The sequence below is a fragment of the Mauremys mutica genome, chromosome 11, assembly GCF_020497125.1.
Source record: "Mauremys mutica isolate MM-2020 ecotype Southern chromosome 11, ASM2049712v1, whole genome shotgun sequence".
Classification (NCBI taxonomy): Eukaryota; Metazoa; Chordata; order Testudines; family Geoemydidae; genus Mauremys; species Mauremys mutica.
The window spans coordinates 19684162-19708073 of record NC_059082.1 but is presented as its reverse complement, the minus strand read 5'-3'; the positions used below and the strand labels follow the sequence as shown (position 1 = coordinate 19708073).

The window sequence follows — 23912 nt, the reverse complement described above, 5'->3', positions numbered from 1 at the left end:
TAAATATTTGAATTAATTTTATTTTTTAAATGAAACTCCTATCAAATCAGGTATAGCCACATCAGGAATAACCAACAATAATAGAAAGCCTAATAATTTGTGTAGAACAATTTCTGTTTAGAATCAAACTTTTCCTCCTTTTCACTTTGTAATAAAGTGCTCTCTTCATTACTGTAATTTATCAAAATTTACCAACATTTATTTATAAAAACAAATTTATAGAAAATGTATACATAATTACAACATCAATTGCAGTTTCCCACTTAATTTTTGGTGCATCTCTTACTTTCACTGATGCTTATTTCTCATCTAAATGGGTAGTAGTTTTGATATGCCATATCTTGGCAACCACCTGGTATCCTTGTCCCCTGGTAATGATGTTACAAGTAATGCAAGTGAAAGATATTACTGTCGAAAAGCATTGCTCCTGTTCTGAACCTATTTACATATTTTCTTATTCCATGCAAATAGCTTAGCAGTGGAGCTGGATATTTTTCCCTCACTTTGTATTCTTTTACAAGTATATAACTTTATGCCATACAGTTAGCTGAAGAGGGTTAGGAAAGGTCTTTCTGCAGCTACTTCCTAAAGTCAAATATAAAATATGTAGGAGTAAATCCTAAGCATTTCTATCATCTCGAGTATCACTTTATGTTATTTTTCACTTGTTTGTGCTTATTAATCCTGTCTGCTTTAAAGACAAGCCTGCACTGATAGCAGCAAACCACTGACAAGAAAGTCTAGCTAAATTAGAAGATTTGTGATAACTGTGAACAACAGATCATAAAAAAAGGTATCAGTGTTAAATCTTGGATGAAATCCTGGTCCCTCTGTAGCCAGGATTTCACCACTTAAATTGAACAGGTAAACATGCCTTAATATTGTACCATATATTGACCCTTTTAAAAGCATACAACAGGGGTCAGCGACCTTTCAGAAGTGGTGTGCCGAGTCTTCATTTATTCACTCTAATTTAAGGTCTTGTGTGCCAGTAATACATTTTATTGTTTTTAGACGGTCTCTTTCTCTAAGTCTATAATATATAACTAAACTATTGTTGTATGTAAAGTAAATAAGGTTTTAAAAATGTTTAAGAAGCTTCATTTAAAATTAAATTAAAATGCAGAGCCCTCCGGACTGGTGGCCAGGACCCGGGCAGTGTGAGTGCCACTGAAAATCAGCTCGCGGCACGCGTGCCATAGGTTGCCTACCCCTGGCATATAATGTAGTGTTAGAGCAGGGGTAGGCAACCTATGGCACGCGTGCCAAAGGCGGCACATGAGCTAATTTTTAGTGGCACTCACACTGCCCGGATCCTGGCCACCGGTCTGGGGGGCTCTGTATTTTAATGTAATTTTAAATGAAGCTTCTTAAACATTTTGAAACCTTATTTACTTTACATACAACAATAGTTTAGTTATATATTATAGACTTATAGAAAGAGACCTTCTAAAAATGTTAAAATGTATTACTGGCACGTGAAACCTTAAATTAGAGTGAATAAATGAGGACTCGGCACACCACTTCTGAAAGGTTGCCGACCCCTGTGTTAGAGCTTTGTTAGTACAAAGAGAATTACAAGTATTTTCTTTTACAGCCATCTTTAGTATTAAGTTCTCTCGTCATCGGCAGCGTGACTATCTCGTATGTAAGTCTTTAATGAACTAAACACAAGGGCAACCTATTTAGAAAACCAAAATATTTACATAGTTGAATCATGTCCTTTTTACAATTTCCTATATATGCCTCTCAGTGCATATTGTATAAATAGCGCAGTTAACAAAAATGTTGATTTTTTTGTGGATATATGCCAGTGAATGGAGAAAGAATGGCTGAGAATTTCCATGGCAAAGTTATATGGAATTGAGGGAAATCAATTTGAACAAATTTAAATTGGTAACTTGTAGAAATAAAAAAAACAAAAAATAAATAAAACACAACACTTGCCACCCCCCTATTATCTCTGTATTAGAGACAGAGAGCCAGATCCTCAGCTGGTGTAAACTGAAATAGTGACATTGAAATATAGGCCATAGTTTGCACATTCTGATTTTATATTATATATTAATACACACAAAAACTGTTAAGAGAACATTATTAAGGTTGAAACATCAAGCACTCAAAAGTTAGGATACAAAGGTCTACCTCCCAGCCAAATTTCAAATCCCTGCTCAAATGCATGGTGGCACTAGAGCTTTTCGAAGAAAAGAACACCAGAATTTAACATTGAGCAAAACATATTTTTCACTAGCCTTGTTCTAAGAAACACCTGAACCATGTTGGCTGAAGTTTAAGGCAGACATCCAGCAATGACAATTTCAACCCAGTGGTTACAGTTTTGCAAAGTTATAATCAACTGTAAACAGGGTTTATAATGGGAAGTGTCAGGAAACCTTAACAGCTATCAGCACCAGCTATAATATTGAGGTAGGGCAAGAAAAAGGTGTAGATAACACAGGAGAAGAGATTAGTAGGGGAAAGAAATTGGGTTTGAAGAAGAATCTGAGGGAAAGCGGATGTTAGTACTCAAAGAGAGAAGTTATTCCATGTACCAGCAGAAGCAGGGGAAAAGATACAGATTCAAGTTGCCTATTGGCTGTAATAATATCATAGGGGGGTGCTGCTGGCAACAACGCAATTGGTAAAAACATTCAATTTATCGTCTCTCCTTGACACACAGCTCCACAACACGATTGCAAAGGTTTTGTTCCCCTAGTCAAATGATGGAGGTGACAAAGAGACTCCATTTATTAGATTCAAAGAGGTCAATGCTGGGTGCTTGGTGAGTTTGTATATAGGCAGGTATACCTTAAGGTGCTGGAGATTCTCTTGCCATTATATTTAGAGTAGCAAAATATTTCATGTTAAGGTTGTCATTTTAAAAAACCAAAAACTTACATTAGAATAATTTTTTCCTTAATTTTAGGCACATGTTAACTTGTGAAACTGACCTGATATGCCTTAATAGCATTTTTCTGTCACAAACAACATTTCTAAGGGAACTAGATAATATGCATTCAGTATGGCAAAATGCCTATATTTTATCTGACTAGATGCCAACTGATAGTTACTAGAGGTCTACAGATAATTTTAGCTTTAATATAGTCAAGCTATAAATTAAAAAGGATACAATATAATGTGCATTGTGAATCACTTCACTCTGAGCAGGTTTTCATTAGGGATATAAGAAATTATTTGAATAGGAGGATAATTTTGCACTTTCAGTCCAACTTTGTTCAATTACTCATATAGGTAGTATTAGTAGATCATCACTGAAATTGATCTTCAAAGCAACAGTCTCTAAGGTGCCACAAGTACTCCTGTTCTTTTTGTGGATACAGACTAATATGACTGCTACTCTGAAACCAGTCTTAATCCAGCGAAAAGCAGGCTAAGGTGTCTGCTTTCTGAAAAATTCAGACAGGTTCCAATTAGAAGGAATACAAAATAGTTGTCTAAGATTAAAAGTCTAGCAGATAGACAGGCTAATGATGGGCATTTCATTAACATGGCAACAGGTCTTTATTCTTGCTTTAAACTTTAGTAAAGAATTTTTTCTTCTGTGTTAAAAGGCTTCTAATACCCATTTAATACTTGACTGGTAAATAAATTGCAGGAATTGTCATGAAATGCAGTATATGGATCCTCATAGAGGCTTACAGGGCTAATTTGACTAGACATATAAAATCACAAATGATACAATCCTATTTGATATGCTGCTGTTGATTATAAGTGGCATTTAAATCTTTGCCTAACTCTATTCAGAGATAAACAGGTTTCTCTTGAAGAGCTTCTTTTCATATTTATTATTACTGGCTAAAACTATATTTTAATCATTACAAACAAAGGTATTGGAAATACTTTTTCATTCTTTAAATAAAGAAATATTTCAACAAAGCTCTAGGAAATGTTTGCAATGAAGTCTTATACAAAACATCTATGTTTACTAAAAGATGTTTTCTAACTTAAAAATTAAGGTATGCTAAACAAAAAATGAAAGAAAAAGCTACTTAAATTCATAAAAAGTGGTATGAGTTACAGCTTTTCTAAGTGCTGTGTTCAAAGTAAAATTGGAATATAGAAGGCTGGTCAGGTAAACTCTGTATGCTTCCCAGACCTGGTGGAAATAAACCAGCTGCTATATAATGAGATTAAATTGTCGTCTTCTGTGGACTATAGAATATCACTTTCAGCCTTCTAGTCTCTCCACCTTCTCCAAAAATCCTTATGCTACAATACATAGCTGCTATAATCTTAAATCTGTGATGGTTCTACTCAGTGTGCCCTACTGTCACAAGGGAATGGACTCTCCAGTGAGGATTGCCAGTACTGGTAATGAAGTTACTAATCGCAGTGGAGAGCTTTTGTAACCCTGGGTACTATGCAGGCTTCACTCATGGGAGGAAACCATCCATCTCCAAAAACACTAATCCCTGGGATTCCACTCTTTCACGTCACTCTGCCCCTCAAAAAAGTCAACTTCATGGTGACCCATCTTCCTGTCCAACTAAGCCTGCATGTGTCTCCCTCAGAAGCCTATTTTGGGATGAATTAAGATATTTCCTCCAAGGTCCCTAATCTCCCCCAAATAAATTGAAGAAAAAACAAATTACTGCCGATAAATTTATAAACATAAAAACAAGATAAACTCATCAGATAAATTATTTGCTATTAAGTATTCTGATATCTACTAGTAGTATACCCATTTCCAGTTTTCCTGAAAGCTTAAATCCATCCCATATGACCAAAATCTGGATGTTTACAGCAGCCAACAGATAGAGATGGCTGAGGCTTTTGAGTTTAGCTTTGCAAAATATTTATGATGAAAAATGTATAGTAAAATTTTTCCAGTACTAAATTGTACCCAACAGTGCCACCCCTATAAAAATTTGCAATTTCAACAACCCATGCAAGTTACCAAAAGGAAAGGACTTCTCTCAACAATCAGGCATAGTATCTAGGCTGAAAATTAAAATAGCAACAATTCCATGCAGAAGTGGCATATTCTGCATCTCTCTATTGTTTATAGAGGGTTCCTTTTGCTTTATCTCGAGAGATGCTGCTGAATGTTCTGCAACTGTCATTATCGAGGAAAGGATGAGGAGCAAATAGCAGATTTTTCATTGCATCCTAAATCCTGATTTGTGATAATAGGGAGTTTTGCAGCTCAGGGCTTAATACTGAGAATGCCCATTTTCTGCACCCTGAGAATTTTACCCTGGTCTCCATCAGCCACAGAATCTAACTAATTTCAGCTGTTGCCGCAGAAACTGGGCTGATCTCCAAGGTAGAGAGGTTCCATCCCATTGCAGACTCTGAAGATTAGCAACAGTGATCCTGAAGCAGATCAGAAACAGGATAAGAAGCCGGCAGAGTGCAGAGAACCAATGTGTTGTGCTCTCACTAGTTAATGTTTCCTAGTAGGCAGGCTACTGTGCATTGGATCAATGGAAATGTCTATATTGCCTTCATAGTCAAACCACATGGAACATATTGTAGGAGCCCATCCTGGAGATGAAGAAGGTCTGGGTCACTATAGCTAACTGTGCATCTGAAAGAAAAAGGTGCACTCTCCTACCTAGCAGAAGATGGAAAAAGGTCTATTTGGCTGTTATTACTACCATTTGGGTGTCTACTGTTTGATACAGAGACCTGTATTCAACCTTCATAACTGGAAAACATAGCAGTTGCCTTTGATTTCCAAAATGTTCATTGTTGCAATTTCCCACCTACTCACTCTGAAGGAATTGGCATCTAGGTTGCTGTAAGGGGAGAAGGCTTACCGAAGTATGATGGGAGCCGTTTTAAGAAAATGTGGAGTACATACATGCAGTATTTTTCTCTTTCTGTAACTTTTAATGCTCTCAAGTTATCGCAATGTGCTGATGTATTTCTTCAAATAAAACCCTTCAGAGAAAGGATCATAACATTTGTGCAGTTTTAGGAGAACTCTGCACCATGTAAAACCTTGCTCGAGAACCTATTTGCAAAGTTCTTAGCATATTTCCTCAATAAGGTGGAAGCACTAGCCAATGCAATTAGACGTTAGTGAAAATAGAGTAGGCCTATTTGGGGGAGGCATTGGTTATATCTGACTGCCAGCCCAGCTCGATCCTGGTAAAGAGGACCTCTCTGTGGCTACATGGGATATAAATACCTCCTCCACTGCCAGTCAGCAGGATGGGCATTGCAGTGACCTAGTCCTGACCTGGCCTTAACTGTTTTCTGCCCATCACTAAACTTTTCCCTTTCTCCCCACCTGCTGCAGGGAAGCCCTTAAAGTGGCAACACTCCTTTTCTTCCAGTTAGCTAGACAAATACCCACTCATATAAAGGTTGCAATGGGCACAATCATGAAAATAGAGTAGGCCAGTTTGGGGGAGGCATTGGTTAATACATGGCTTGTACAGAAAGTGTGCTGCATTATTCCAGAAAATTCAGATTTGTGAAGGAAGGCTTGATTTGTTCAAGCAGGTTAAGATGGTGTCTTTTCATTAGACAACATACAGTTGGGCTTGTTTTTTGGTAAGGGCTAAAGTTTCATTGTATATTTATAATGTATTTATTTAAAGCTGCAGCTTCATTTTGAAAAGGTTGTTATTTGCGGGCAAAGCAAGGAGGAAAGGAGGAGGATGTGGCCACCAGCCATATTAAAATAACTTGTTGTTCACTGGTTACACTTACAGCTGGTGCCTTATTTAAATTGCTTTTTAATTATTTTAAATATAACGCTTCATAAAGATCTGAGCTGAAGCAGCACTAAAGAACACACTGCTATATCAAATTATTTGTTTTACAGAGCTGGGAGAGATACACGCAGATAGCTTGTGGCTGGAGCATGAGTATCTGCAGCTTTCTGGAAATGAAACCTCAGGTATGCTATGGGTTTATATAAAACTAAATGCCAGAGAAAGCACAAATAAATTAAATATCCCCAAAAGAAAAAAAAGCAGGTTTTAAATGCTGCAAGTTGTTTTTGTACAGCAAAGAAACAACATTTTAAAAAAAATTCCACATGCATTCTACTGGGAGAAGTAAAACACAGATAAGATTTTATCCCTGATTACTTGAATGCCACAGATTTTTTTATTGTATCAGTCTGAGTTCAGATCTAGGAATGGAACTGAGACTATTGGTATAAATGGCTGGTGAATTCTTTTTAGCAATGGACAAGGGATCAGTGGCCATGCTGATTTATCAGATTTGTCGGGAGCTTTTGACATTATTAACCCATAGGTATTGTTGACTTATCCAGTGAAACTCGTGGGAGTTGTGGAAGTAGTGGATTCATTCTTCCTTTATACTCCCAGACAGTATTGCTCATTTTCTCCAATAGTCCTCACATGAAGTCCTACAGGATTTTGTAACCCTGCTATTCAGTATTAAACCGACACGGTTGACTGTGAGATGCTTTGGACTGAGATTTCACCAAAACTGCCAGTAGAACTCAGCTCTACATCATCTTTTCACTGAATTCAGACTCCCACTGTCTGATAGAGAAGGGGATCTGGAGGTAGACAAACTGGTTGCACATTAGCCTGGATGAGGCTTATTGGCCAGGGGAAACTTCTAATGGACTTGGAGGAGGCACTATTTGCATCATTTTCCAGGGTTCACCATTGCAATGTGCTATAGTATAGGGCTATTCTTGCAATCTACCTAGATGCTCCATATCAAGCAGAACTCGCCCCCTTTGTGGGGCAAGCTGGCATGACAAATACTATCTGTGCTGAAGTCTCTGTATTGGTTTCCTTTTACTTTTGGATTGCAACTTCAGATGTCAGTGGAGATCTTAAAAGACTAGAAGAGTAGTTATTCAAGAAGTTATCTGAACTTTGTACCCTAGCATGGCAGTAAAGATGGCTGAGTGGCTCTTGCTCTTGGTCCCTAAATTTGAAATCTCCACCACAGATAGCAGGACTCTTATCTGAGGGCTCCATCTTTGGAATTCACTCTTCTTGGTACCTTCCCAGGGCCCAAGATTAGAGATCATCATGGCACATCACCAGGCCAATGGGCCAGATCCTCAGCAGGTGTAAATCAGCATAGCTACATTGACTTCAATGGAAGTATGTCAGCGTACACTAGCTGAGGACATGGCCCCATTGTGTTCAGTGCTTTGTTGACTGATTTTGTTATGTTCCTAGTCTTACTTTTGAAAATTTGTGATTTATTCACTCTTGGAGGTGCCTACTTGCCACTACAACAGAGACTACAGAAATTAGCACAATCAACACATGGTAAAGAAACAGCTTTCCTGCCCCCTCCACCACCAAATTTCCAGATGCCAAATGAGCCATTTGGAAGGAACTTGTAGTAAATAGAGTGTTCTAATAAGTGGGACAACAAATTTTAATCCCCACATGCTGAGGATGGCACTAGCCAGGCCTTTTGAAAGGCGAAGTGTACGGAAAGCCACTTCTTAAAGTGTCCAGTGGAGGCATTATATTCTAGGACAAGTGCATGCCACTAGGTCTCTCCTGAAGGCATCAAAACATGAAGTTGGGCATTTGGGGACAGCGTATGGTAGGGTGAATTGGAATTATGATAATCTAAACTTCAGGGATTTTTCCTGAATCTGGGTTGTGGGTGTAAAAAAGAATTTCAAACTCACCATGATTTTGAATGGGTTTCACACAATAGTAGGGACTAACTAGTCAGAAATCTTGGGTGACTGAAGGTATTTTGTACCTTTTTTAATTCCTCCCTCAATGCACCAAAATAAGCAGTTATGTATTAATCCATAAATGAAGTTACCGCATGATTATTAAATAATTGTTCAAAACTATAGTGAGTCAATTTGTCACACCGTTTCATGTTTGGTCCTCTCTCTTGCTGTCTCTTCTGTGCTGGAGTCTCTGGTGCAGATCTGATGTTCCTACATGGGTCGCCATTGCCTCCTCATGTTAAAAATGCATACTTGTAACAATTATGAAAATAATCTCTTAAGAGAATGAGAAAATATCTAATTTTCCTTCATGATTATGGCCATATTTGCATGTAAATCATTGTTCTTTCAGGTAACAATGATGATAAAATAGAATTCCTGGGGTCCTACTCTCCCTCCACAGGATCTGAGTAAATCTCATTGACTTTAAGTGAACACAGAGAAAGTAGCAAATGGGGAGTGCTCCAAGGGAGCTCTGAAAGGAGAGGTTGAAGTATCTGAACTTTGAGAAGGGAAGTTACTCATATCCTCTGAGTTTGTGTGTGGGTTGGAAAGATGAGAGGGCAGGCGGGGTGAAATAGGGTCCCCTGGTGTCACACTCTTGTGAGTGAAACATGGGAACACTCCAAACTAAGTCCTGAATCATTAAACCCTCCTCACCACTAGGTGGCACACACATACCCTTAATGCTCCTAATGGCTATTAACTAGCTCAACGGTTCTTTTCAATCAACTTAAAGAATTCAATACACTAAATAATTATTCCCCATCTCTCCTGGGAAAGTCATGCTTACCCTGATCCACAACCTATGTTACAATTACAGTACTATTTTCAGAGACCTACAGATACAAGTAATTTTCTCTTTATGACAGTGCATTACAAGATTTCCCCATTCCTGTTTACTAAAATCTTACAGAGATGTCTCTGTAAGATAAGAATAGAATTCATATTAAACAAGATAAAAAGGCACTGCTGTACTCAGTGGAATCCAGAGTTTCAATATGTTTTTATAATAGCTGGATTTCACCAAAATCACGACAAGATTTTAAGGATGACATGAAACAGAGTTTGGGCAGTAGACTGATGACAAAAGTTGGAAATAAATATGTAGAAACAGCATGTAGCTGTTATATTTGCCTCCCCAAAACTTAAGCCAACAGTTCATCCATCCAACAGTGTGCTAATATGGATAACATCTGTACTACTGCAACTTTTAATTCTCATGCTGCAATTTCTAGGAAGTATTCATGGGAGAAATGTGGAATATCATTCCTTATTATATTTTTCTTGGGATGCAGAAAAAAGGTCTAGACTGAACACAATGTTTAGAACATACATTGTGGTTTGTCCATAACAGCCATTTAAATAAGAACCCTCTGGATTTTGTATGCAATTGTTCCTCATTTACTAGTCTACAATACTAAAACATGATACACAGTCCATAATAGACACCATGCCTACCACCCACACTTGGGTATTTCAGATATCTAAAGGGAAGGATAGTAAGCAAAGTATGTACCCATCAATCTGTGTAAAAGATTTGGAGGAGAAATGAGGTGTGTGTGTTTTTGTTCCTAAGGAAAAGGGAATAGTGAACTAAATCAAAGAACAGAAACGCTTTAACTGACATGAAAAGTAATTTTATCCAGTGATCACAGAAATCTGTTTCTGGAAAGTAGGTACATACTTGGAGATTTAAAGCATAAACTATGTTTATAGCTCCCTCTGATGACCATTGGACACTACACAACATAAGTCTTCTTTTATTTTTGTTCATGCATTCAACTGACAGCTGACTGGTTAAATTCTAATTGCTTCCAAGTGAGGTCAGCAAAGGTATTTATCGAAAAGGACTGAACAACAGGCTCAAGACACACACGCACGCGCACGCACAAGCGCATACACACACCACCACTCTTGCGTGTTGATTTATGGAAACAATTATAATTCTGCTGAAGTCTTTCTGAGCTGAGAAAGTTTGTAGCTACAGTAGAGAGTCTCATGTTGCAAAAGGCAGACAACAGAAATGGAATACTTGTGTATCCAGCTGTTATCAACAGGAACAAGTAAGTTATCGGTCCTTTAAAAGAATGCTCTTGGCGTTCTAACCACTAATGACTTTTCCTATTTTCTTGATTGATGTAGGCTAGAAATAAGCTTCTTGACATTTTCTTTAAAAAAATAATCTACAAGTAACTGAACTATGTATGTATAAAAATACAGTCCCACGAATATCTGGTTTGTCCTGACATTTAAACTAGAGAAGTACAGACAGCCATTTAGGAAGAATGTGGCTAACTGTAAAGGTATAGGCATGAAGTAATGAAATGTAAGAGATGCAATAGCATTTTACCATGTATGAGTTTTGTAGCTCAGCTGAATCAACAGCTTATTTGAAAGACTTATTACTGAGCTACACAAGGAATTGTACATAGCTTAAAAGTGTGCTGCTGTCAAGAGCTTGTTGTAAGATATATCTTGTGTGTGCGCTCGTGTATGTTTTTTAAAGAAGTTAAGTCACTGTATAAAGTTAGAAGATTTTTTGCTATGCTATGATATTCATGCAGCATATATTATAGTCACATACATGTAACAATTGACCATAAAATTTATCCATGACACTTTTCTCATAGATCTTTTACTTTCAGTGCAAGCAGCAAATTCAAGTAGTACAGAAGGTCATGACAGCCAAGGTTATTATAACCTGTTTCTTTAAAGGATATCCTGACTGAAAAGATATTTAAGGAGCTATCCTGTTTCAACATCAGTAACTATTAAGGAGTAAGGATCAGAATTCTGGAAGAGGAAGCAATCTCAATTAAATCAATCTACAACTCGCTGTAAAGACAGAAGGCAGGTCAATGACCTAGGAGCAACGATCTACTTGAGATTTAATTTTCATTATGTTGTTCATGAACACCCAGAACACCGCACTATAATGCACAAATGGATACTGACATGGATCCTGCCAACTTTGCTCTACAGATCATATTTTTACATTATCTTTCTAGTGGGCACTATATCTTTAGCTTGCAATGACATGACTCCAGAGCAAATGGCTACAAATGTGAACTGTTCCAGCCCTGAGCGACATACCAGAAGCTATGATTATATGGAAGGGGGGGATGTAAGAGTGAGAAGACTTTTCTGTCGAACTCAGTGGTACATGAGGATTGATAAACGAGGCAAAATAAAAGGGACACGAGAAGCAAACAACAACTACAGTAAGTAAAGTCTCTGCTTTTGAAATTTGTACTGAAAGATTTTAAAATTTATGCATTGTTGGCTTTTTATCCCTTCATTTATGATGCTTTCACAATAATTTTGTACAGCGCTATAACCATTCTATTAGACATGTTTCCCAATTAATCATACAACAGGACATTTGGTATTGATTTTGAAATGCGTCACTTTAAATAATGCGTTACCAGTATGTTGTAGATCTAATGTATTAGTTACAGCTGGTAACTATTAGCAAACAGAGAGCCTATTTTAACAAGTGAATTAAGGTTGTACATCTGAAAATATACAACCACAAACCTATGCCCATAAAATACTTATGAAACGTTAAACCACATTTAGGTAGGATGCAAACAACCTACAAGCTCAGTATGTTTGATTGAACGATTAAAATATATTCAATATTAGAAAATTCAAGGGAAAGTATTATGAAAATTGCCTTGCAAAACCATTTGCACAATTTGCCAGGCTAGGAATAAAACCTATTATTGCTTCTACAGCTCATTATTACTAGGATAATGAAAAAATATTCTCTCTCACGTCCAAAAAGATCAATCATCCAGAAAGGGTGGACATGTACAATTATACTAAATATATTTTTAGCATGGACTAAGCGTGTTTGATAGTAATCCTGATCCACCTAGATCAAAATTTAAAATGATTTTCATATACAACTATTTTAGGATATTATGTTTGCACGCACAGATTTTACCCATTTGACAATTTGTGTACAGAATTGTAAATTTAGGCAAATAACACATCTAATTCAAGAAAATTGGTGCATAATTTATTTAAGACAGAAGAAAAATACAGAGAATTATACATTGTAGCACTTAAAATGAGAATAAGTACAAAATTATTATTGCTTTAAAGTGTCAGAGGTATATGTTGGTCTAGTGAACAGTGTTTATTAAACAATAAATTTCTGTCCTGTGATGCTTTTAAATGGTATTCTATTATTTTCCATATAATTTAGGAAGCATTATAAAACAGAAAAAAAATCAATGTGTGAGAGATGGTAATATTAGTAATTTTTCAGTTGAAAATTTACTTTTTTTCCCCCAAACAAATTCTTATTCTTTTCAAGTACTGTGCTGCATCATATTTACTTCATGATTATAACTAGCATCAGGAATCTTACATAACTCAAAGTTCTCTTCATAATTTTTACTGTTTCTTTTAAAATTTGTTTTTAATATCAGTCTCCTTTTTTTCTACACTCTATTACATCATATATAACCATATGGCTTGGGAAATGTAAAACATCAGTTTATTGGCTACGGGCCAAATCCAGCGATTTTTTTAGTTGGGTTCTTACTCAGGCAACCTCTCATTGACTTCCAGTGGGACACTGCCAGAGTAAAGACCACAGAACTATATCTACAAGTGAAATCCTGGCACCCTGACTTCAATCAGGCCAGGATTTCATCCTAAATGTTCCTCCATAAAAACAGTCTTCTGATTTTTTTTGCAACACTAATGCGTACTACAATCATATTTATCTGTTTATTACTGCTATAGTGTCTCTCTAGATGAGTTTATAGCATCACATGTTGCCAAATAATTATGAAAATTTGCTTTTCATTATACCATGCTCTTTAACCAATGTGTTGGTTCATAATTTAACATTATTCCAAATTCAAGTAAAGGCTCTTAATCTGTGATTCCATGTTTTTGCTGCATATTAATGATTTTAATAAGTGTTTATTTTAGGATTCAATTACTACTACCTAGGTTTTTAGTTAAATGTAGCATATTTGCCTCAAAGTTTGAGTTTTTTTGGCAACAAAATCCTCAATACTTTATCTACTAAATCAGGTATGTGATAAGGAGATGTCTCTGCCACATGTAATTTTATGCACAGAAAGGCGGGAAGTCTCTCAGCATATTAAATGTAATCTGCTTGCTGTACTTCATCTACTGCACATACTAGGAAATAATTACTTTAGTGCTTTTGTTGGATAAGAGAATAGAGAAAACAATACACAGATAGAGGGCATGGAAGAAATCAATTTAGCAATGGTAACGGTAGTATTTTCAGAGGACCTCCTGTGTATTATCAAATCAAAATATAAATCAGAAGAAACTCACTTTATTTCCTCTTGATTTAATTCAGATGCCTACACTTTGGGGTTTTTTTGTGGGGGGGGGGCAATACCCTCAGTGCAAATGAACATGAAAGAAATCTTTCTGAAGGTGTGTTTATGGCCATATACTAAACACATTTCCAGTCTGTGTTCAGATAAGAACAAGATTGGACTAATTTGCTTTCCCCAGCCAAATGTTATTTTTTACAGCAGTAAACTCAAACACCTCTTATTTTTACCTAACTTGTCTTTACAATTATATCTATTACCTAAATGGACAAATCCACGTGTGTAAACTTCAATCGTCTCTGTTAGGTGACTCACTAGTTTGCAATGCTCAGTGCTGGAAGTGGTAAACCAGACCATTCATTTTCTCTGCATGGATGATACCCCAGAAGAGTTACATCAGAGTCAACCAGCTTCTGTGGCTGTCAGTGATTCAGTTGCTGCTCTGAAAAATGTCTTCATATTCTATGCTGCCAGCCCCACTGTATAATCTGAGAACAATGCAAAAATATTTAGAGGATTCTCTACATTTGAAAGAGGAAACCCCAACTTTCTCCCATTAGAAATGGAAATGCTGATGTAAAAACACTGTGGTTTCCTGTATCCTGAATGTAGGAGAGAATCTAAGCTAGATCCTGTCATAAAGCCACAGATGTAGAAGAGGAACCCAGCACCCCTCTATCTGCTGGTTTATTATCAGAAGCATGCAATAAACTCAGATTCAAGTAGGGAAATCTTATTGTAAATATTTAAGTGTTAATGTATTGTAAGTGTTAATGAAAGATGCCAGATTGACAGTCTTGCAGACAGAAATCAACACTTTATCCATATACCATATATGTATTGTACAGCATGGACAATAGGCAAAGCTTCCTCACAACTAGAAATCTTTCAAGGATGACATACCATCATGTTGCATTGGCAACTTGAGAAGGACGAAATACATGGTGGTTTTCACATTAATCAAGATTATGGATCTGAGGTACCAAAGAATAAAAATCAATGACCGTGAGGAGTCAATAAGTAATAAAAACAGGGTCAAATCTAATATTTGATTCTTTGCACATCAAACTTCTCCTAACATATAGAATGTGCTCACAATAATGTGGCTCTATGAAAAACAGAGAAAATAAAACACATTCATCAAGCAGACTTTGATGTACAATTGTATTAGTTGATTGTTGCTACATGATAACATATTGAAGCAACTCCTTAATATTAATCTCAAATTCATTTCTCATAATTCAAAGTTAATTTGTTACAAATACTTATTGTAACAATTTAGCCAGCTTGGCTGAGTCCAAGAAATAGCACATCCCCAAAAATCTAACCTAATCTTCACACCTTCTGTGCTAGCGAAGCAAATTGCTGAATTCTAAGCCAGATCAATGATGATCCCTGTAGGCATAAGAAGAATGTTTATTGCACACACACATTTCAGTAAGGAGAACCTCAAATAAATATTTAAAAATGAATAGTTATTGAAATATTGTGAATCATTTGGGTTTTTTTTCCCCTTGGAACAAGACCTTCTGTATCAAACATCTCTATATCTGGTGGCAGAGACCCATCTCTTGGCAATACAGCTGAAAACTACAGAGTAAATGTGGTCAATCATAAGATAGCATACGCCCCACCACTAGGCAAATGAAATCATTCCGCATCTGACAGAAATAACCATACTCTTCAGGCTCAAAGTTGAAGTGCAGAGTAAGAGCCAAGAGCCTCTCACTAAAACACTAAAATAATCACCAAGAGACAGATGTGAGGCAGAAGCCTCAGCCCTTCCGAATATTTAATTTCAATTTTGCTTTCAACACCCATTTACTGTACTTTGCCCAAGTTTGCTTCTCCTAGTCAACAGTCAAACATTTCTCTCAATTAATTTCAGTGACAAACTGGCACATTAAATACAGACTGAGGAAGCATTCCTGTCTCAGTAATAGAATGAGACCAAGCAAGTGGAGCAGAGAGGTGAGGGATAGATCTCTTAGTGATCAAGTGCTACCTTTTGAAATAAAGTTAGCTTCCCCTTATTACTGCTTAATCTTCCCATCATTTCAATTCTAATTATGGAAGTCTTGCAGATTTATTAGTTTTTGTGCAAAATTGAGTCAAAATAAGCTCTGTTTTTGACTTCCATCTGAAAGGATTTACAACTAGGACTGAATGACACTCTAGGAATTTACATGCTCTGTTGGTCTTGAAGTTTCATTCTAAGGACAAATGGCTTCTTAACTATTGCAAAAGCCTCCCCAGAATCTTGAATCATAACCATTTAAAAAAGTGAGAGAGTTTTTAGATGTGAATTTCCAGTATCGAGCCACCTCTCAAACCAGAAAGTACCTTCTCCCCCACCCCCATTCTAATTTGGATGAGACCAAAATTCCTACAAGAAATGAGGTTCTAATGAGATCTTAGCACAAAAAAGCAGAAATGTCACACAAAAACTGAGCCTTGTGAGACTTCTACTGTTTTGGACAAAATCTTATAAGAATATTACACAAGATTCAGCATCATTAATCAAACCTAAACTCTAGCCCATATTGAACCTCAAACCTGAAACCTCACTTCGTCCAACTCTAAAGCCTGGTCTACACTAGGCGTTTAAATCGGTTTTAGGAGCGTAAAACCGATTTAACGCCACAACCGTCCACACTAGGAGGCACCTTATATTGATTTTAATGGCTCTTTAAACCGGTTTCTGTACTCCTCCCTAACGAGAGGAGTAACGCTAGTATCGGTATTACCATATCGGATTAGGGTTAGTGTGGCCGCTGATCGACGGTATTGGCCTCCGGGCGGTATCCCACAGTGCACCAGTGACCGCTCTGGACAGCATTCTGAACTCGGATGCACTGGCCAGGTAGACAGGAAAAGCCCCGCGAAGTTTTGAAATTCATTTCCTGCTTCCCCAGCGTGGAGATCTCATCAGCACAGGTGACCACGCACAGCTCATCAGCACAGTTAACAATGCAGTCTCCTGAGAATCGTAAAAGAGCCGCAGCATGGACTGCACGGGAGTGCGTGAGGTGTTTAAAACATTCACGATTGCGGTATTGAGCTGAGCAGGGTCCATGCTTGCTGTGCTATGGCGTCTGCACAGTTCACCAAGCAAAAAAGGCGCGAAACGGTTGTCTGCTGCTCAGGGAGGGAGGGGTGAGGCTGTACCCAGAACCACCCGCGACAATGATTTTTGCCCCATCAGGCACTGGGATCTCAACCCGGAAATGCCAAGGGGCGGGGGAGGCTGCGGGAACTATGGGATAGCTACGGGATAGCTACCCACAGTGCAACGCTTCAGAAATCGACGCTAGCCTCGGACCATGGACGCACACCACCGATTTAATGTGTTTAGTGTGGCCGCGCGCACTCGATTTTATAAAATCTGTTTTACAAAACCGGTTTATGCAAATTCGGAATAGTCCCGTAGTGTAGACATACCCTAAACCCTACCACACTGAAAATTAACAAATTTAATCTAGAATGGACCAAACTGCTACATACTGTATACCCACACGCACAAAAAACCAACATGATTTCACTGTTAACACAAATGCCCTGCACCTTTAGGCAGGGGTGGGGTGTTTGGCTGGCTGGCCGAATGAAGGGAACAGTGCTTTATGGAGGAGATGAAAACTGCTGAAAAGGGTCAGCATGGTCGCTGACTCATCCCCTAGGAATGCAAGGTTTAAAATGGGCAGCTCTGCACCTGAAGCCTCCCTTTTACACAGAGCAGTCTGAAGCAGGACCCACCCTCCCTCCCCTTTAGATGGTAAAATACCAGATTTGGTCAAGACCTGCTGTGGGCATTACGCTAGACGCCTCTTTTTTAGGGGAGCTGGGAAGAAATTTTTCCCTTACCACCATATTGGCTTGGGTACAGTTGGGGGTTTTTTGGCTTCCCCACAGCAGGTTCAAGAAGGGCTCTGTTCATCCACGGCTTGAAGGGTGGTAGGCTGTATGTCGCAACTCATTATTTAAGTGTAAGGCAGAGGTCCAGTGCAGGTGCTCCATAGGAAAAGTGTACAGTGACCAGATAAATGGCTTGAAAAAGGACTTAAAAAGACATGTTCGCTAAAGGAACGAATGGGGGCGGTTGGGGAGTCCTATGATTGGTACGGTAAGGAGCCAACCCCCCATTTTTATAGCCCACCTTAACCTTCCTACGAGGGGTGGTGGATGGTGAGGTTCCAGCAATGGATTTGCTGGAGGACCTGGATGGAAAAAAAAGAGGGGGAGCTGATAAAAAGCCCCCACGTAATTACAGAACAAACACAGTGTTACCTGCACTGTACACTTTTATCTGCTGGGTAGTCCCAGATATCTAATAATAAAGTTGAGGCCTGATTAAACCCATGTCAAATGTCTCCTGTCCTTCTTTCGGTATAGCCAGACAATAAAATAAAACTTTATAAACTGGATGTGGTATGCAATGCCAAGAATGGAAACTCAGGTTTAATTGGGTTCCAGCAAATGTGATACAAAAGACACACAAGGCTGAACCATCTTGTAATATCTCCTGCTGATCTGTAGACATATCCTAGATTTAGTATAGAAAAGGCATAGATTATAATCCAAAATATAAAAATAGAATGACTGTATCTAAGGAAACAACAACAACCAGAAAACACCATAATTGCCAGGTCATTTTATCCTTAATCTAGATCAGATTTTGAACTACCTATTCTCACTGGCAAATGCTTATTCACATAAGTCATATTGAGCCAAACTGCTCACTATTTTGAGTACGAGGTTAAGAGTTTTGCACTCCATCATATCCTGTCTCACCTCAAAACATACTTGAAAGTGGAGGAGATTGTATCTGTTCCACTAGGGAGAGTTTACAATCTCTCTTAGGGTATGTCTACACTACGGGATTATTCCGATTGTACAGAAATCGATTTTTGGAAACAGATTGTATAAAGTCGAGTGCACGCGGCCACACTAAGCATATTAATTCGGCAGTGTGCATCCATGTACCGAGGCTAGCATCAACTTCCGGAGCGTTGCACTGTGGGTAGCTATCCCATAGTTCCCACAGTCTCCCCCGCCCATTGGAATTCTGGGTTGAGATCCCAATGCCTGATGGGGCCAAAAATTTGTTGCGGGTGGTGATGGGTAAATATCGTCAGTCAATCCTCCCTCCGTGAAAGCAACGGCAGACAATCATTTCACACCCTTTTCCCTGGATTGCCCAGGCAGATGCCATAGCACGGCAACCATGGAGCCCGTTCAGCCTTTTTTCACTGTCACCGTATGTCTACTGGATGCTGCTGACAGACGTGGTACTGCAGTGCTACACAAGTTAGCAAAGACAGTTACCAGCCATACTGTACCGTCTGCTGCTTTGCAAGTTGACAAAGACGGTTACCCGTCATACTGTACCGTCTGCTGCTGTCATGGGTGTTCCTGGCCGGCCTCGGTGAGGTCGGTCAGGGGCGCCTGGACAAAAATGGGAATGACTCCCCAGGTCATTCTCTTCTTTAAGTTTTGTCTAATGGAGAGTCAGTCCTGCCTAGAATATCAGGCAAGCCTACTAAAGAACCAGAGAGGCGAACGGCCGCTCCGGGTCAGAGCCCCAGACATCCCGCAGAAATGATGAGCTGCATGCCATTCTAGGGGGTGCCCTTGCAACAACCCCACCCGTTGCTTCCCTCCTCCCCCACCTCTCCTGGGCTACCGTGGCAGTTATCCCTCATTTGTGTGATGAAGTAATAAAGAATGCTGACTTTATTGCCTCTGCAAGCAGAAATCAAAGGGGGGAGGGGAGGGCAGTTGGCTTACAGCAAAGTAGAGTGAACCACCATTCAGCACTTGCTCAGCCTATAGCTGAAAATGGGAATCTGTGATAAGCACTAGGATAGAAGCACAGGCAGGACTGAATCTCCATTTGTGTGGGGGCCTTTGGTTGACACTGGTAAAATACAAAATGTCCCAGGATATGTATGTTGGGGGACAGTTCTAAACGGCAGCTTAATTTTTTTATTTGCAGCAAAATTTAGAGGTCTAAGTATCTGATTGTGAGCCCTGGTAGCAAGGAGTAGGCTGGGCTAGGTGCGACCACGCGGTGCTGCTGACTGGGAGAGCAGCCTGAGGCAGAAGCCTCCAGCTGGCATGATATTCCAGGCAGGACTGAATCTCCATTAGACAAAACTTTTTGCCCAGGCGCCCCCGGCCGACCTCACCGAGGCCGGCCAGGAGCACCCACGGGACGATGACGACAGATACCAGTCCTACTGTACCATCTGCCGTCCGCAAGGCAAGGCAAGAGGATGCTGCTGTGTAGTGCTGCAGCACCGCATCTGCCAGCAGCATCCAGTAGACATACGGTGACATTGAAAAAAGGCGAGAAATTTTTTTTTCCCTTTGCTTTCACGGGGGTGTGGGGGGGAAGGGGGCTGACAACATATATCCTGAACCACCCGCGACAATGTTTTTGACCCTTCAGGCTTTGGGAGCTCAGCCCAGAATTCAAAAGGTTTTCAGAGAGTGCGAGAACTGTGAGATAGCTACAGTCATCAGTCGCCCCTCCCTCCGTGAGTGTCCATTTGATTCTTTGGCTTTCTGGTACGCTTGTCTCAGCTCCTTAAATTTTACGCAGCACTGTGCTGAGTCCCTGTTGTGGCCTCTGTCCATCATGGCCTTGGAGGTTTTTTCAAATGTTTTGGCATTTTGTCTATTGGAACAGAGTTCTGATCGAACAGATTCATCTCCCCATACAGAGATCAGATTCAGTATCTCCCGTATGGTCCATGCTGGAGCTCTTTTTTTATTCTGGGACTGCATGGTCACCTGTGTTGATCAGCGCTCCACGCTGGGCAAACAGGAAATAAAATTCAAACGTTCACGGGGCTTTTCCTGTCTACCTGGCCAGTGCATCCGAGTTCAGATTGCTGTCCAGAGCAGTCACAATGGTGCACTGTGGGATAGCTCCTGGAGGCCAATACCGTCGAATTGCGGCCACACTAACCCTAATTCGAAATGGCAATGTCGATTTCAGCGCTACTCCCCTCATCAGGGAGGAGTACAGAAATTGATTTTAAGAGCCCTTTATATCAAAGCAAAGGGCTTCGTTGTGTGGACGGGTGCAGGGTTAATTCGATTTAACGCTGCTAAATTCGAGATAAACTCGTAGTGTAGACCAGGCCTTCATGAACAAATTCCAGAACCAGTCTACCTATAAAAAATTAAAAATTTAACTTGAAATGTTTCTAAAAATGTACACATTGTTGTTTCTCCTTTAAATCAATGGGTAAAGTACTTCCTTCCAGAAGGAAGTGGAAAGCGGAAGCGTCTTTGAATTAAATTTTATTATTGCTAGTGTGGATGAAAAAAAATCTTTATTTTTACATGGTTGTATGACTCTGGAACTTTGGGTAAACAACCTAGAGTTTTCCTGTAAGATCTGGAGCCTTCCATATGATAAAGTTAGAGCTGGTCAAAAATGAAAACACAATTTTTCAAACTGATTTCAAAATTTTGATATTTTCATTTTGATGTGTTCAAAATTGACCCACTTTTTCACTTTTTAAAAAATGGTATTGATGTTAAAAATACCTATTGAATATATTACAGGTTATCAGGTTATCAAAATGGCAATCCATTTCTTTTCCCAAGAACTTTGCTAGTAAATTAAAAAAAACATTTTGATGACATTTTTGATAATCTCTGATAACCTTTTTGACAAAAAAATAAGGCACAACATTTCTGGCAAAAAAAATCATATTGTCAGTTTTTAACAAAAATTATTTTTGACAAAGTTTTTTTTTTAAATAAATACTCTTTCCTTTGAAAAGTTTTGACTAGCTCTAATGAAGGTACAGGAAAAATGAAAGGTATTTATTCTAAAGAGCAAGTAACTCCTATTCTCCAGTTTGTCTGAACAACCTATCCTTTAAAAATGTCCTATGTAAACTGAAGCTGATTTATGCAGATTTAAAACTACAGCCCAGCCATGATCCCTGATGAAAGTTCACTCCCTTCTTCTGTGTATCCTCCAATTTTCCCCTTTGAAAGAAAACAAAATTTAAAAAACAGATCTTTTTAATCTATGGATACTGAAATTGCTATAGGAATCAGCATTATTTTAAACAGTAATGATGGTTTTAAATAGTTTATATATTTTTTTAACTTTAAAATATTAGATGTTAGCTCATTTGATTGTATGATGATACACATTTTTATTTTGTTATTAAATTTACACATAGTATAAAGATTGGTGAGGATTCATTTCAATATCTAAATATTGGGAAGGTTTATCTTTAAAGGATATATTTCAAAGGCAGCATTTCAGAGTCCCTTAGCATATTCCTCTCAACAGCTATGGATAAAATTCATAGTTCCCAATGGGTATGTGCCTGCTTTAATGAAAAACTCAGATGTATACCCTACCCAAATGGGAAATCCATGAGTGCACACTGCAGTTAAAGTTTTGCAAACATTGAAGGTTTAATTGAGATCCAGGGCTCAAAGCAAGATAAACTCTAGTTTGAGTTTGCCTCAGACTTGAACTCTAATGCTCACTCTTGTAATTTATTACACCAGAGAAAGTATTTCATATATATAGCAATATTTGGGACCTCTGTCATATAGACCCCAATTTTCTCTCTAGAGCACTCCTGTAGCTGTGAGTGGACCTAAAGCCAGTAGATCTGGCCATTTGACTATTTATCTTGCCTAAGAAAATCCCAAGTGGAGAAGGACCACTCTAGTGGTTACTACTAAATACTGCCCTCCCCGCCACTCACTCTCTCTCTCTCTCTCTCTCTCCCCCCCACTCCCCCGGCAGCCAGTGAATGCGGGCACAGCCAATAGAAAACCGATATGGCTGGGGTGCCCCTGCATCCAACTTTTCTCTGGGATCCATTGGCAGCTGGTGCAAGAGACAAGTCTCCATGCTGCTCTAACTTGTTCTGGGACAACTGGTACCTAGCAGCCCCACGACCATAAAGGTCCCTTAATGACACTTGAGCTGCATGTTCTTCAGATGGCCGGAGAAATCTGTGCCATAACCTGTGAATTTAGGGTGTGAATCTCCACTGTTTTATGTATGGCATGGTCCTTAACACCTGTGCAAAGTGTGTGTAAAATACTACTAAATTAGAATGGTAGTAGCACTTACACTCACTTTGTTCTCATTTTGCACGAGTGTAAATGACCACACAAGAAGCAAGGCTGTGGAGAATCAAAATCCTAGAGATATCTTGACCATGTAACTGCAGTAATAACTGAATCTTTCTGTACTTAATATTGAACTCTTTAGCAAGTGATGAGTTTTTAATGACTCCTCAGTGTAGTTTCAGTTGCAGTTGAAGAGTATATTTATTTTTTGAAAAGGATAAATTACTTTGCCGCCTCTCAACCTAGCCATATTTGTCCATGTTTACAATCTGTTAAGTTATCTTGGTTCAACATCTCACATTACTGCACTGAGCCCACCTTTTCTAGGAAAATACATGGAATTAAATGACACTTCTCCATTTTGGGACATGTGGTCTAGTGGCACTGGACTGGGTCTCAGGAGGCCTAACATCTATTCCAGTTTTTGCAACTTATTCAGTGATCTTGGGCAAGTCATTTTATCTCTGTTTCTCCATCTGCAAAATGGGGTTTAAAGAACTTTGAGATTATGGATGAAAAGTCCTATAAAAGCTGATAATAAAAGTAGTATTGTTATATGTAGTAAATACCTTTTACTAAAATGACATATGTTGAATCAGGAACTGGAAAAAGCTTAATGAGGCATAATTTACTATCTGGACAGAGGAGTATACAGTTTCAATTGGTATCTCAGTGCAATAAGTATTTTTCCAGATTGCTATATCAAAATTATAGTACTTTGGTAGTCAGTTTGATTCCTAATATAGTCTTTGTTGGAAGGCATGGGATCTCCTTGTTTGCCACTTTGA

General features: G+C 38.7%; 2 protein-coding genes across 7 annotated transcripts in view; one reads left to right on the top strand and one right to left on the bottom strand.

The window, feature by feature from the left end:
- FAM227B (family with sequence similarity 227 member B) overlaps positions 1-23912 on the bottom strand; it is a 200951-nt gene that overhangs the window by 86834 nt on the left and 90205 nt on the right. The window lies entirely within an intron of this gene.
- Positions 1-23912, top strand: part of FGF7 (fibroblast growth factor 7) — a 95844-nt gene that overhangs the window by 24210 nt on the left and 47722 nt on the right. The window contains exons 2-3 of one of the 3 annotated variants that reach the window (XM_044979834.1): positions 6800-6874; positions 11387-11892. In XM_044979834.1, the coding sequence (XP_044835769.1) occupies positions 11607-11892 (286 nt within the window). In that variant the 5' untranslated portion in view covers positions 6800-6874; positions 11387-11606. Of the gene's footprint in view, positions 1-6799; positions 6875-10568; positions 10735-11301; positions 11893-23912 lie in introns of those variants that run through there. The other 2 variants (XM_044979832.1, XM_044979833.1) reach the window with 2 other exon arrangements.